The following is a 16,319-nucleotide window of genomic DNA, read 5'->3' as shown; positions in this document are numbered from 1 at the left end:
TTAAAAATCATGGGCCTACATTAAAACCTACATTCCCTAAAAAAACATATAAGAAGGTGTTCAATAAAGCACTATTTTTTTTTTAAGACATTTTGAAGATAATCTGTATTTTTCCTACATAACCAAACATGATGCCTTGTATACAGGGGTATTCCTAACAGCAGCTGGAAACAGTAACTGAAGCCTGGTAACATGGCAGTTAATTGCTGGCAGATAGGTGAAGGGCGAGGTGCTGCCCACTCACCTACAGGTAACAGTCAAACTCTCACTAAGAAAAGTCAGATTCCCAGTCATTTACCTATGCAGGAGAAAGCTGACATTTGTAATCTCAGACAACCTGACATAGGGATTCAAAAGGCTAATAGAGCAGACCTGATACCAAATGTGCAAATTTGCTAAGCAATACACCTCAGGCAGAATGCAAGCCTGTCAGGAGCATGAAAGCTATATAATGCTTAAGCATCTACCTTAGGACCAGAAAAAAAAAAGAAGGCCAGGGGTCTATAGACGTTCCCTTATAAGAAGAGGGAACCGTGTCAGTCAAGATCCTGCTCTCAATACCTAAACCCACAGTTACTTCTCAATTGGAATAGTATAACTCCAAACTTTGTGTACCAAAAAACAAGTGGAATCCAGGTTTGTCCCTTGCAAAAAGTCTAGAGATTCCACTCGAAACAGACATGGGGTCAGAAAGGAAGGTGCCAAGTTCCCATTCTAGTTGGACAACACATACGACCTGACAGAGGCACTGAGGAGGAAACAAAAACCACAAATTCAGGTTGTTCTATGTCTGTCTTCCACAAAAGAATAGGTTGAACCACCACCAGAAGAGATGACAGAAAGTCTTACAACTTCACAAAAAAGGGGGTAAGGGAGTTCGTCACAGTCTTGGAGAGCAGAATGTGAATGGAATAATGACAGTCTATTCATAAAGTCAAGCTAACACAGCTGAGACATTGGAAAGGATAAATTTTGCAAAATCTGATGACTTTTGGATGAGTTTTCATTCCTTTCAGAGGATGAGTGAAAGAAATCATCCTGAATGCTATAGAGGAGCCATACAAAACATTAATGACTCTGGGACGATACTGCTTGACAGGAAACAGTTGGGAGAGGAGCCTCTGCCTTGTAAGGCAAGAACAAAAATATTGCACTTGTCTCTACAGAGTAAGGAATGCAGAAAATTCCTCTTCTAACTAGGAAAAATCTATCCCCCACAACTACCTGAAGATTAAAGAATTCCCCAGGTCCTCTGCAAGGGGAAAAGGCTTTTTTTAAAAAAAAAAAGGTAGGGTTAAGTGTATTATCCACAATCTTCAGTGCTGTAACTACACAGTATCAACAATTTTTTCTATACAATATATAAAACTAATGTAGCTTATCTCCGAAAACTGACCCTGAGATATGATGTAAAAAGATACTGAACATTCACATCCAACCTCCCTATTAATAGACTTAGACCAATCACTACATACCAGAAAAATAAACGAGAACACTATACAAATCTCTGAATAAATCTACAAAGTACATACATTACTTCCATCTAGCTATATCTATCTTTCATTAAAAAATTAGTTTCAAATTATTTGTTTTTCATTTAAGCCTCCTCCTTACACATCCCCACTCTGCAAGTGGCAATCCTAAAACGACTAGATTTAGAAATGATAATTAAATTCATGTTTAATGATCTTGGTAAAATTAAAGTTACTTTTCCTAAGTGGTAAAATTAACAGCTACAAATTTTAACAAGATCAATGACTTCCTTCTAATGCCTCAATAACTGCTCAGATTTTAAAGCATTTCATCTCATGGATCCATGGATCATGTATTTTCATTTTGCAACATACAACCTTTGAATTCTGGTCAATCTAAACAGCATACATACTAGCCGCCCAGTTTGGCATTTTTATTCCCTATAATACCATTATTAATTAAATAGTAGAGGGCTAAGCTAGGGGATGTAGAAAACACAGCCTTCATAGTATAAAAGCACCTACAAATTATAGTTAAAAAATATATAAACTACTGTTTATGTTTACTCCTAACACAATCACCAAGTGTATACGAAAAGTCAACTGCTTTGTGCATACATGACTGGATACCCTAAAATAGCAACACACATGAAAACTGTCTTTAAAATTTGTATCAAAATTTTTATATTTGTATTTTTCCTGGATATGCAAATCACAGCCTTTTATGCAATTTTAATTCCTCAGCATGAGTTGGAATCGGTCACTTAACCCAGGATTGAGGTGGGATGATAAAAGGCCCTGGTTTGTATACCTAAGAAAAATACTTTAAAAAATTTGTGACTTGTTCCTATGGGAATAAAAGCAACTACCTTCATGTAATAGATTCACTCCTTAAGAGGAAGATAGTAAAGATAATTTTGCAAATAACTGGCTTATTGAATCTCTACCAAGAAATGACAAGCTCCTAGTGAAGACCATGAGCAGAGGAGTAATGACCCTTGGGACCTATAAAATCTCACGCCAGGATGTAAGAGTGATAGGACATTTGAGCCATAGTGAGATGTATCTGAACTATCACTCTAAGTAAACAGATTACCAAGCATTACCCTTAAGATAGGGTAGTACAGGTTGGAGGGGAGCTAATCTGGGGTCAATCATAGACTGATGAGTTCAGATAACAGCTTTACCAACCATATCCCCCTTATCAAAAGGGAAGGCAGAGGGAGTCACACCTCATGAGTAGAAATTCATGGTTGGGAGGTCCAATTGTGAAGTCTACCTACATTGTGGCCTATCCTTCATGTACTTGGTCTGACTTCTGCCTTGTAGAGGAATGAAGAAATGAAGGAGAGATTGAGTGAGTCCAAGGACTTGTGGGTGAAGTCCCTTGGGGTAAAACAAGGTAAAGGTGGTGTTGTGCTACCATACACCTGCCCTCATTACCAGTGAGTGAAATGTTCTGAATGGCTAGGAACAGGCTAAGACCACTGCCTTGTAGAGGAAGGAAGAAGCGAAGAGTCCAGGGCTTTGTGGGTGAAGTCATTAAAAAAGTGGAAAACAAGGTAAAAGGTAATCTTGTGCTACCATACACCCTCATGCAATAGAAGTGAAATGTTCTATTAATGGCTGGGAACCGGCTAAGGCCACTGCCTCCAGGAGTTCTCACCAAGGCTGGAAAAGCATCCCCTCACAGGATGAACAGTATGGCTGCTTGATTATTTCACAAAGCCAGAAAAAAAAGGGTGTTCTGAACCCCACCTTCTTGTACCTGCTGTTGATACAAAGAGATCCTGACACTCTGGCCTAAGAGGTCAAGGTTCTTAAAAGACGGTGCTGTAGACTCGCACCAGGCTCTCTACTCACAAACTCTGTGAAGTAGGGGACCACGAGTTGCTAGTCTCTTGTCAGAAAGTGACGACTGTTCTAAGTTTGCCACAAACTCTTGATCAGAATAAGAGTAATCTCCAGCTCTTAAAAACCACGTAAAAACACTAGCTTTTCAAAAGGCTATGACATTGCTAAGGCTTGCAAAACAAGTCTTGAGGGTGAGATCTCCATTTGAAGTCTCTTCCAAGGGCTCTTTGATGCCTCATTCAGACTTTGGAGAGTCACATCCTACTTTGAAGGGTTAAGCTTACAAGATGGTCAAGATTGTTCAAGTCTCCTATGAGCATGATTAGGCACTCTTACCAGGAAAGAGAGGTCCAAGCCCTTCAGTCAGACCTGGCTTAAGGCAGAGCAATACATTTCACCAAAGGGACTGAGAAGAGCCTGTCTTGACAAAGATGGATGAGTAAGTCTGTGGCATGCCGCAAAGTATCTCCAACTAGAGAGAGAACACAAGAGTGGGCCACAAGGAATTATTGCGCACCTTGACCACAAGATTTAGCATAATGGTGACAAACCTCATATGATTACTCAGCAAATCATACTGAGAGGAGGAAAAGCAATGACAATCAGATGTCCTACTGACTGCTGGAAGGTGCTTTCCAAGGCAGCCTGAGGTCTGAAACAAAGGAACAGATCACTAGGGGATTCTTGTAACCAAGTGGTAAATAACTGAAGTACACAGAAACTTTTAATAACTTTTTGCCAGAAATTATGGACCAATCTATCATGACTAACCAGCCCTGGAATTTGACCTGGTTCACTAAAACTTCCTGTCTAGGCTGACAGCTTGACACCAAGGTAAAACACCCACTAATGCATCTGCTTTGCCAACTGACAGGAGTAAAGGGAAATCATAACCCTGTTTGTTGGTGTAAACCACTATGGTTGTGTTGTTGTTCATCATGACTACAGAGTGACCCATCACAGAATACCAGAATGCTTGCAGGACTAGTAGCACCACTTGCATTTCCAAGATGTTGATGAGCAAATGAGGCTTGTCCTCAGTCTATATGCCTGAGGCAGACAGACTACACAGGTGTGTGCCCTCCCCTCTGCTGATGCATCCAAAAACAGAAGCATCTCAGGAAGATGGAGTTCAAGGGAACTTCCAAAAAGAGGTTCCTGTCATCCTGCCATCAAGCAAGGCTCTCCCTGACCTCCTTGCTCCAAGGAACAAACTAGGAGGGAGTGTCACTTTGAACTGACTAATGCTGCTTGCTTCAGTTACCACTGAAGTAAGCTGAGGGTAATTCCTACTGCAAAAAGGAACGATGCTGAAACTCCCCTAAGCTACTGAAAAAGTCTGATAAACACTCAATCCTGCCGTATCTATCGGCATACCCATGTGCTTTGTCTGCTGCTTGAACACAAGCAATGACTTCTCCCAGTTTATCACAATCACCGGGGAGCAATAAAATGCAAGGCAGCATTCTCGTTTTATAGCAACTGTGTCTTCGAGGATACCAGAACTAGCCAGTCGTCCAAGTAACGCAGCAAGCACATACCCTGAAAGCCAACACCAGGGGGAACACTCACATGAACACATGGGGACTGTTGACAGTCTCAAGTACGGGGCTTTAAACAGGTGATCTCACTGGAAAAAGGAAGTACTTCCTGAAGAAATGATGGGTGCCACCTGAAATTACCCATCTTTCAGACATACTGAATGCATGAAGTTACTCTCTGCGATGGCACCCACCAATGAATGTGCAGTTTTGACAGATCAACAACTAGTCTCCAGTCACCAGCCATTTCCTCTACAAGAAAGTGTGTTCAATTACAACTTCCAGTGTGCTATTCTTCACCATCTGCTAAACATCTGCGCTTTCAGCAATCCTGGAAGGTAGGTCTGGGGAGTCATTCCTTGAAAGGTAGTCTGTACATCCTGGGGACACAAGACTGCAGGGGCTGGGAAGGTGCTGGGCTTTTTCTAGAGGAAGGTCTGGGAGAGAGGGAAGGATCGTCCCGCCACCTGACATGGAAAGAGAGGCTGCCCCTAAAGTCCTGGCAATGGTTCCCTTTGTTGCTCCATAGAACTGGAAAGATACTACATGGCTGATCAAGGTGTCCTGGCAATCAGAATGCCTCTTATCCATCTCAACTTGTCACCCTTACCTACCAAGGATATCAGGACAGAAGAGCAAATACCACTGCCATCCCCCAAAGTCTGACAGAACTCCTTGTGAAAGGGCTTCTTCTTCCAACAAAGGGAGAAGAGGGAGATGATGATGATGGGGAGGAAGAGGAAGATATGCCACTGCGTTCTTCACTTCAATCTGTCCACAAGTTTTACTCTTCCTAGAAAGCAGCATCAACGGAGTATGGCCTCTACTTGATACCATCCGGGTATCACCACAAGTCATGAGGCTACAGGAGGCTCAAAAGTACCGAGTTCCTTAGTAGAAACAGCAGCAAAAGACAGATCACTCACAATAATGAGTGAAAATATCTGCCAGTACTCCAGCAAAGCCCCCAGTAAAGTACTGGTAGTAGATGGCAAACCACATGCACCTTGGTTATTACTATCAGTGAGCACAGCTAGTCACTTAACTTACGAACATAACTCCCTTGCACAAGGGAGAGACAGAGTGAGGGCAGTCTGTCCAGGAAGAAGGAGCAGAAAATATTTGGCAGTATCAAAGGCAGAGTGATCCCCTTCCAAACAACTAATAAACACCTTTTGGCCTTCCCGTGCTGTTGCTGAACCTATCCTCTGCAAAGGAGACCAACCAGAACACTCCCAGCAGCAATACAAAACAAAAAAAAACTGCTACACTACCACCAAAGACATAAAAAAGCTAAACACCTGCTTACTTTCCTTACTGGAATCTGTCAACAAAAACATAAACACACCCATACACTAAAAATGACGAAAGTAAGTTTCAACTCAGCAGTTGGCAAAAGCACAGCAAGATGTCCTCACTCGATGGCAGCCATAGGAAAAAGTGCTTGGTTACAGCAAGGGAGTGGGGGTTCCCCACCTACCACCAGTCAACAAACTTGTTACCAAATTTCAACAACTGATTCTAGTTCGCACTGAGGAATACACATACATAAAAGGTGGGAGCTTGTATTCCCAAAGGAACAAATGCAGTTCCATTAGACCAATATGCTAATCTTCTATACTCAAAAGGCATAGGCTGAAAAGGAAATTCCTGAACATGGGAGCGAAACCTACAGCGAGAACAAGTTTAGCACAGTATGTTGAGCAACTTGAGGGAAGACACCAAAGAGAACAGGTGAGGGAGAACAATAGCTAACAATGTACAAAGTTCTGGTGGAGGTAGTAATAAACCATGAAAATAGGAACTTCTGGTGGAGGTAGTAATACACCATGAAAATAGGAACTTCTGGTGGAGGTAGTGATACACCATGAAAATATGAACTTCTGGTGGAGGTAGTAATACACTATGAAAATATGAACTTCTGGTGGAGGTAGTAATACACCATGAAAATATGAACTTCTGGTGGAGGTAGTAATACACCATGAAAATAGGAACTTCTGGTGGAGGTGGTGATACACCATGAAAATGATACACCATGAAAATATGAACTTCTGGTGGAGTGGATGCACACCAGTAAACTTCTGGTGGAGGTAGTAATACACCATGAAAATAGGAACAAAGTCTGTGGTGGGAAAAATGTGAAAATAGGAACATAGTCTGTGGTAGGATACACAATGTACAAGTAGAGAAAGTAATAAAAACATCAAGATTTCTTTCCAATGATAACATGATAGAAAATGTTGAGCATGAAAAAATGACAAAAATAACAGCTGCAGACAATGGTTGTGACCAGATTCCCCCAATTTGAGTTGTTTTTGAAATCCCTCTCAATTAACAAAGCTGTAGAAATGTTTCTACATCTTAATATAAAAAAATCTTTCTTTGAAATTCATTTCATATTTTTACTATGATTTCTTCTACATAAAAAGTTTAAACAGCATATATACCCAGATCATGAATAGCTATAAAAGCCATTGAGCTAAGAGGTCCTCAAATGATGGAAGATAAAGCTCACCTCAATTAATCTAGACAGATTTTCCAGGTACACTATTTGGTAGTGTTTCTATACCTGGGATAAAGTTCACTAAAACCGAATGTTCTAAATTAAAAACATCTAAATCCCAACAATTCAACATATAAACTTCATGGATTATAAGCAGTTAACATGGACCTGATGAAAAAAGTATTCATCAAAATGTAAAAAAAAAACTGTCACTGACAATATGATACACTAAATTAACTGAAAAAATATACACTGTGTAACTGTTGAAATATATAATAAATATGGAGAGGATGAATGATTAATCACACAGATGAAAACAAAATGCACATAATAAAATGTTTGAAAAATAATAGGAAAATTTAGATCAAAGACAAACTGTAGGAAGGCAAAGATACAAATAATCAACTGTAACTGCAAAGCAACAAATGTCTACCATGAAAAAGTAACCCTTTGAAAAAATAAAATTATGGAAAGAACCTGAATGACACAAGCTTACAAGCTTACTGAATGTCTCACATTTTCATAAGAGAAATAAGACACAACAAAGAGAGAGAGAGAGAGAGAGAGAGAGAGAGAGAGAGAGAGAGAGAGAGAGAGAGAGAGAGAGAGAGAATACATTAGATACAGTACTTGAAGGCAGCAAGATTATAAAAAACAAAAATACTCAATACATTACATATATTATGGAAAATCAGCATTCTTACAGTTGAAAAGAAATGTTATTGCCATTGCCAACCTCCCTGACACAACCCTGCTGACTATATAGAGGTATAAAGGTTATATGTTTGTATGCATACATATAGTGTACACAAACCCAGCATGATAAAAAAAATATCTTGACAGTCGGAACATTATTTTTCCTCCTCAGAGCTACAACATCCTTAAAATGTGCTTAGAGAAAATACGGCAGAGGCAAGTCTCTGCCATCTGAAATTGGTCCAGTGGAAAACTAGGGTGTCTGCACTCAGCAATGTATCCTTTGTAAGTTCATCTATTATGGAGCATATCATAGTTGCCAAGAATATCAACATGTGAGCTACCTTTCAGCAACATTTTTCTTCCTTATTATGTCTCGTATCATACTATTTACTGTGCATGAACACTTAAATACCTGGCAAAAAATTCATAATTATCATTGTTTCACCACACTGATTCAAGCATCAACACTCCCAGAAATATTTATCACTCTTACTTGAACCTAAAAAATTAAAATGTTTAAATAACTTATTTTCATGATTTCACAAGGAAACCCATAAAAAGTACACCATTTTGAAAAATTATCCCCAAAGCTTTGCATTCAAAAGGGCACACCACCATGACTAAAACAAAGTTGGCAACCACAACACAACTGATGGCTTTAACCTATACTTCTAAGCAATCACAAAATCCACTGGGGGCATGTCTAATTTTAACATTACCACTTTTATTATATGACTGTATCAGAGGACATTAAAAATGAACATCATGAATGCAATTTACTATGGGTATACCAAAACTGAATGACAGCAACACAAAAAAAAGTTTTCCAAAGGACCAATCAAGGCAGCAGTTACAAGATCCAGGGCCATCCATCCCTCCCACCTTCTGAATCTTTATGCAAGTTCATGTTAAGTGCCATAACTTTCCATTTCAACTCAAGAGAGCTCAAGTAACTGGTCTTTCAAAATGCCAATGGTTTTACACAACACCTACATGACTACCAATCAGATAGAACTATTGGGTCAGTCCAAGTGACAGTGAGGACAGAGACCTTCAAACAATTCACTTAAATGATTTACAAAAGCACATACAAAATTTAAAACATAATATAAAAGAAATCAATTGAAACATCTGTCCTCACCAGTTTCACTGAACCAATCAAATTCAAATTTCTTTCTTTACTTTTTTTTTTCTCAATGAACCACATGTCTAACCTTCTCTAGTCTCCCTGCCTCTAGATTCAGGTGTGCAGGGAGGTCTGCCCTGGCTCCTAACCTCGCCACTTCCCCAGTCACCCTGGAACCCCCTCGACCACCACCCCTGGGAGGTGTAAGGGACCACATGGCTTTTGATGTCTTCCTTTGTTGCAGCTTTGAGAGGTTGTTGTCTGATTGATCCAAGTCAACCATTCCTACCACAGGACACTTATTCTGGGATTCACAAAAATTATATGAGATAGAATGAATATCATACGGCTGAGGCAAACGGGCCTTGACCGCTTCAAGGGAATGATGGCCTTCACTGTCAGGTACACTGCACTGTGGGGCACCAGTGCCTAAGGCCTCAATGTTTCTGTAGCCACTTTCAGGGATGGCATGAGTTACCTCTTGAGTGCCGGGGGGATTTTCTGCTCCCATCACATACATCGGATGATGATGATGATGCTGCTTCTGTTGCTGCTGATGCCGCTGCCCTGGAAGACCATGGGTTGCCCCAGCCGTAGAATTAACTTTGGAATTACACGCGGAATCACTAGGGCCTAAACGAGGTTCTGACAAAGATGTAAGCTGCACACTGTCCTGGGGCTGAGCAGTATACCCAATGCCTAAGCTACTTGGCACAGAGGCACAGTGGGTCTGTGAACCAGACCCACATGAGGAGGATTCTAACCTCAATGCAGGAGAGTTAGGATCTTCCTTCATGACAGGTGTGCTTCCTAATGCACTTGAACTACTATGAGGTGTAATTTGGGTATTACAAGAGCCAATTTTCACATTTTCCACATGCTCGTTACGCTCTGATGAAAGCAAAAAATGGGGGTCCATTACCCTGCCTCCTCCAATCCGCGCTTCCAGGAGCTCTTGTTTACGAGGATCCAGGACACTGAACTGCTCCATCTTAATGCCAGTCACCGCACCTGCAAAAGGAAACAATAATAGTAACCTATGGAATGAAGAACTTATAGTGTAATAACAACATTAATGCCATAAAGTACAAAAGCTACTGAGATTAAAATGTCTAAAAGATCAGTCAACACAGCAGCACTCTCAACAACTGTTCTTCAATATGAGAATTTTGTAAGTTCCTTCTGCAATCTTTTTTTTCAAAATCATAGCTTAATCTGGTACTGTAACAAAAAAACAGACAAGGAATATGAACATACAGTAAATAGTTCAGGATGGTCACTGCACTCACTACAAATATGAATCCTCAAGTGAAGTTCTAACCTGCATTTCCACAGTACAGTAGTTATACATGACCCATTCCATATACATGAATAGGATCAAATATTGTCATTTACATCACAGAGGGGCCAAAAGCCATAGGGTGTGCAGGACAGTTATGAGTCTGTAATTGAGAAATATGGCAAAGTTCTCACAAAACACAAGGTTTCACTGTGAAGTATTACAATGCCCAATATGACATGAAGTAACCATCATCTAATTAGTAGCATCTCATATATTTAATTCAATCATAAGTACTGTACTCCACTGTGGCTACTTAGCATGTGAAAACTAATAATTAGCAACACACACACCCCAACCTTCATAAATGTTAACAGCATCAGAAAATGAACAACAAATGGGGGTAATGAGTAGGGCCAGGAAGCCCTATAGTCAAAATCCCCAATGGGGAAACTATCAGTATACAGCAGGATTCACACGTTTCATACAATCATCATCAACCTTTCATGTGAAACTTTCTTTTTACACAGACTTACATCTTTTGCACAACTCTTAAAGAGTTTCTGAGGTCCCATACATGAATGTGATAAAATGATACTCTAATATATACATAATTCTAAACTAGGCTAATACAGAATTGGTATGCCTAATGCATTGTGGTAGTACTGCAAATAAGCAAATTCCTCAAAACAATATAAGCATGCACATACATTATACAATGGGTGTTTTATTAAAATAGTAATAATGCATGGAATAACAAGAAGAAAAATAAAAAAGAAATGAAAAAATTTACCTTTTAATTCCTAAATAATTAGTAAAACATGAAACAATGGTAATTCAACAGAAAGGTCTCCATGAAGGTACAACATTGAAGACTTTTTTTTATCTAACAGTACTTCAGAGAATTTGAACAAGAATGACAGAAGTTACATAATTTCCAGAAATCAAAATGACCTGAAAAATCAATCACAAAATACTTGCCTCCCATATTAGTGATGCTTTTCTATGTCAATTGGCAAACTGACACTTTATTACCCATGGAGTTATGTGTTTGCTCTTTTTCAGACTCTTGAATTTAGATCTATTGTGTCGTCAAGTCCATGAAAAATCGGCTTTCGTTCATTTTGTTTCCCATCACCTGACCAATCATGTTACCAGACAAGGTTGCCAAGGATAAAAATGGGAGGAATACTGTTTTCAGTTCAAGAGGAGATGGGTCTTTCTTTGTCAATTAATTGTGCATATTAGCTATGGCACGTGATGGACCTTATGAATATTTGATACCAGGGATGCATCTTTACAAATATATCAGTAGTCCAAACCTCACGGTTTCTGTTTTGCATGGTACAGCAAATGTATAGAAAAAGTTAAAGTAGACACTAATTTTATTAGGTCAGAACTATAATTTAAGGGGAAAATGGCTCATTTCTACCCAGTTTGTTACGATGCAGCTACATAACTGTCATTTATATTTTCATGCTTTATAAACTGTTTCGTGGGCTATGTATTATTCTGATTGACTGTGTTAATACTAATGCATTTCTTACCATTCTGACTTAAGCACTGCATTCTAATTTCGGTTTTCTACCAAAAACCTAAGTTTCCCAGTGTGGTCCCCAAGATTGTTGTGTACGTGGGGATTATGTGATGTTTAATTAAGATGTTGGATGGTTTTAAGGGATTTATCATTTTTTATGCACATACGCAAATCAATGTTTACTTCTTGTTTCTTAAACTTCAGTACGTAAATCTTTGTGTGGCCCTATTTTGTAGAATTACCATAACAATTCATATAACGTGTTACCAAAACAATTCACGCAAAATGCACGTCAACTTTTGATGTCTATGTATTCACAGAATAGACTTCATACAAATTACAAATAAGAAAAGCAAATTGAAAGTTAACCTAGGATGCACAATAATGTCTATGTTCCTTGACAGATCAACAGTATACAGTACCACACATTTATTAAAACAGATTTCCACAGACCTATTTGAACTTGCAAGATTTACCAGTTGCTCAATTTATATCACAGAAATTACGGACAACAACACCCAGGTAGACTGACACTGAGATTCAACTCATTTTTATATTGAAATACTGTACAGTTATTGTCACTGTTACTACATATATAAAAAAAGTTTGAAGCATTGTTTTTGTTGATGCTAAGTTAGGTTACCAATTACATTTCACGCAGAAAACTGTTACATCATCTAGCTATAATGGAAACCTCATTTTGCCATAACTACTGTGGCCTTAAGACTAATCCACCCATGTTGCACCTCTTACTTGTTAAGATTAACAGAAGGAACCATCTCTAAATGAGAAAAGCAAATTGGGGCATAACAAATTTAGAAAACTGTCAGGTAAGTAAGAGTTCTCATTTTTGGATGAATCCTTCAGAAGAGTCCTAGTAGTGTCTCAGGATGTAATACAGTAATGTCATTATATACCTATAAAATAAACAGCAGAGGAGAGAAATGTAAAATGCAGGAACTTAAGAAGCATTTCCACTTGGCCTATCATTAACTTACAGTATAACAAGAATATTTAGCAAACTGTACTGCAAACATATTTATTTTTAAATTAATCTCTCCTGGTAAATTTTCAGCTATGTCAAATAGTTTGCTGTCAACTGTTAGGTTACAAACACCCAAGTGTGGCTATTATTTACCTATCTTAGAGGATAAATTGGTTTTCTGGGCTATTTCCTAGTCTATAATAGATTGAAATTATGTAAAAATCCTTAGTTTATGCTATTTAATGTGACTAGTCTGTCAAAAACAAACTGAGAAAGCCCTATTAAATAAAATTGGAAGAACATTTTTAAGATTATGATAAATCACAAAGGCTGTACCATGGATAAAACCTGGACTTTCATTCTTAGAGAAAATAAGAAAAATTTAAAATATATTATAACTGTGTTCAGGACACTGATCAACTCTAGTTTTCATAAACACCCACAAGCAAGTTAGTCCTACCCAAACAATGAAAGTCTGACGTTTTCACAACATTATCTTCCAGACCCTCTAAATTATCCTTTTCATCCAGGCCTATCCATCATTCAATTCTTCATCCTGGGCATTTCCAAAGTTAATGACAATCTATCATTTGACACTTTGCCAAATGTCAAACAACCAATCAAATTTCATTGTTATTTCTGTGTTTCACGCCATGACCGTTAAATCCCTTCGGTAAAAACGGCAGGCATAGGAAATAAAGTGTGAGGGGGGGAGAGAGAGAAATCGAGAGAGAGAGAGATATAGATGGACATGGTGTGGGATAGTGGGAATCATCCGACGTCGAGAAATGGGGGAGAGAAATTGAAAGGCAAGACAGCCAGGTTACTTCATGTCTGACGCTTGTTACACCTAAATTTGGCCACCAAAAGGCCATTTTCACACCTAAATCATACATGGCGACGCCCAAGCGGCCCGCACTGGAAGACCAATTGAAAGAAAAATGGAAAAAGATGATAGTGAGGCCCCGGGCATCTCTTCACCCCCACCACGTCCATTACGTCCAAGCAAACAAAATTTCCCGACCTATAACGATATCACCTTAATTTTGTCGAAACAGCGCATTCAACGCCATTTTCTCCCCTCACATCTCCAATGGCATTCTTCTGGGAGCATGCTCAGACCACAGAGTTGTAAATAAGCAGCTCGGAAAAGAAATGGCGAGCGAAATAATGGAAGGGATGAGCGTAATGTTTACCAACTCCCCTGACCCAACGGAGCATCGATTCGAGTACTTATTAGCCTTATTTTAGACTTACCCAAAGACATTTCGGCGTGCATTCACGATCCTCCATCACTTCATGATAGTAGGTCCCTCCCTAGGGCTCTTTCACACTTCAAACTATATCGCAAATGATCCAAAACCGACGAAATACAAATTTGTTGTCTCTCACTTGGTGTCTCTCCCTCATAGTCAACAATGAAGAGTATGAAACGCGGCTGCCGGCAAAACCACATCTCAACAGAAAACGGGAATTTTCGGAATGGATTTTGGGGAATATTTCCTTAATTTGTAGCATTTTACCGTAGTTTCAATCTCATAAGCACTATGCATGGCAAGATATAAGGCATTCAGATAAATAATGGCAAATTACAACTTAATTTATGTATAATTACCAATAGAAAACGAGATTTTCACTAAGCCTACCTAAGAAAGATTTTGGGATTTTTTTTATTTCGTAGCAATTTGTTAGGATTAATGTTCTTGTCACCATAAATGAATGTTTTATTATTGTTTTGAAAGTTTTTACATTGCACATGTAATACAATATAGGCAACATTATGCAAATAATGAAAATAAATTAATGAAAAGTGCATGTAAGTAATTTTTACATAATGTTTGAAGAGAAAAACTAATTCGACAAAATCTTTTTATTAACACGTGAATAGCAGCCACCATCATGAGGAATGCACTCTGACGAAAAACTAATAAAAATGGAATATCTTATCAAAGTTCGTCGTTTTTCTGGGGCCATTAAATGGATTCTGCAACTTCATTCAACTTTTCTTACATAACTTCAACCTGTCAAATACATATTTGCAAGTTAATTCCAAGAGGACAACGATGCAAACCGAAAGATCTCCGATAATATCTAACTGTTTTTATTCTAGGCACATTTCTGAAGGGCAAATTTGGCAAAAAGAAAAAAAAAACTCCATAACACAGTTGGGACAGATACGAGACGACGATGTCCAACGAGCAAACGCAAGAAGAAGAAAACATTGCCACCTACAAAAATATACCGCACTTGATCTCAACGAAACGTCTTAGTTTTCCTTTCATTTTATATCATAAATATACTGATAATTGAATTACTGATATGATAGATACAAAGCCAAGACGTATCTAGAAGAAAAAAATAATTTTGCAGACACGACTGGATTCTGGTTAGCAACTTCCGTTTTGCGCTTTTTTCCTTCAATACTCTGACCTATATTCGATGGGCGCCGCCATACTTGCATATAGGGAAGGCAATTCGCCGATCAAAAGGTGTTTCATACAATCCTTTTATCTTTTTATCACTTTTAAATCGGCGGAAGGGGCCAGTTCGAGGCAATATCAATATTTCATTTGCCTCATATTTCCTCTTGTCAGCAAACTCCCTCTGTACTAAATGGCTGCTAAACTTTCAAAAGAACCACACACAAGAAGATATATATATATATATATATATATATATATATATATATATATATATATATATATATATATATGGAAAGAACACACACTGGAACGGGTATATATAGTGCATATAAATTTAAATATAAATTATATGTGTTTATGCGTGTATGTGTTTGGGGGAGGGGGTTCCAGATAAAACATAAAACAACGATCATCGCTGCATTCATATTCTTTTAAACTACTGGCTCATGAATTAACCCTGTGCAAAGGGCTTTCACATTAACCTCTTAATAACGTACGGACACGGCCCAGCAGCAGCACGTCGAACCCTGGGAAACACACACTGCAGTACAGTCACTCTTTCGCTTCTCCTTTGCCAGCTATCAAACATTTACATAGTAACCTTCTCTCAGATCATTCGGGTTTTCAAGTTTCTAGGTTATCAATATCTTCTTTCTAAATGGTAAACGTCATACCTTAATGTTCAGCTGATCTGTCTCAGCAACAGATACGGCTACAAATCAGGCACTTCTGATAGGTAGCTTGACTTGTGGCGCTGTCCCTGCATGGGTCACATTATTAAACAGTTAGGGAGTTGAACAATTTCTGATTGATACGCTACAAATTTCATTTTTCGGAAAACGAATAATGGGCCCCACGGACTGTAAGCTTGGCAGGGCAGGACGTTACCAATATAATTTT

At 38.7% G+C, this 16,319-nt stretch overlaps 1 protein-coding gene across 1 annotated transcript in view; it reads right to left on the bottom strand.

Moving 5' to 3' along the window:
• Tlk (Tousled-like kinase) overlaps positions 1–14,414 on the bottom strand; it is a 44,336-nt gene extending 29,922 nt beyond the window's left edge. Inside the window, exons 1-2 of the mRNA XM_067123161.1 lie at positions 14,254–14,414; positions 9,284–10,206 (exon numbers count right to left, since the gene is read on the bottom strand). Coding sequence (XP_066979262.1) covers positions 9,284–10,206; positions 14,254–14,275 — 945 coding nt within the window. The 5' untranslated portion in view covers positions 14,276–14,414. The remainder of the gene's footprint in view (positions 1–9,283; positions 10,207–14,253) is intronic.
• Between the last annotated feature and the right edge of the window lie 1,905 nt (positions 14,415–16,319).

This window comes from Macrobrachium rosenbergii, chromosome 21 (genome assembly GCF_040412425.1).
Source record: "Macrobrachium rosenbergii isolate ZJJX-2024 chromosome 21, ASM4041242v1, whole genome shotgun sequence".
In the NCBI taxonomy this organism is placed as follows: Eukaryota; Metazoa; Arthropoda; class Malacostraca; order Decapoda; family Palaemonidae; genus Macrobrachium; species Macrobrachium rosenbergii.
This window is presented reverse-complemented; position numbering and strand designations above follow the sequence as displayed.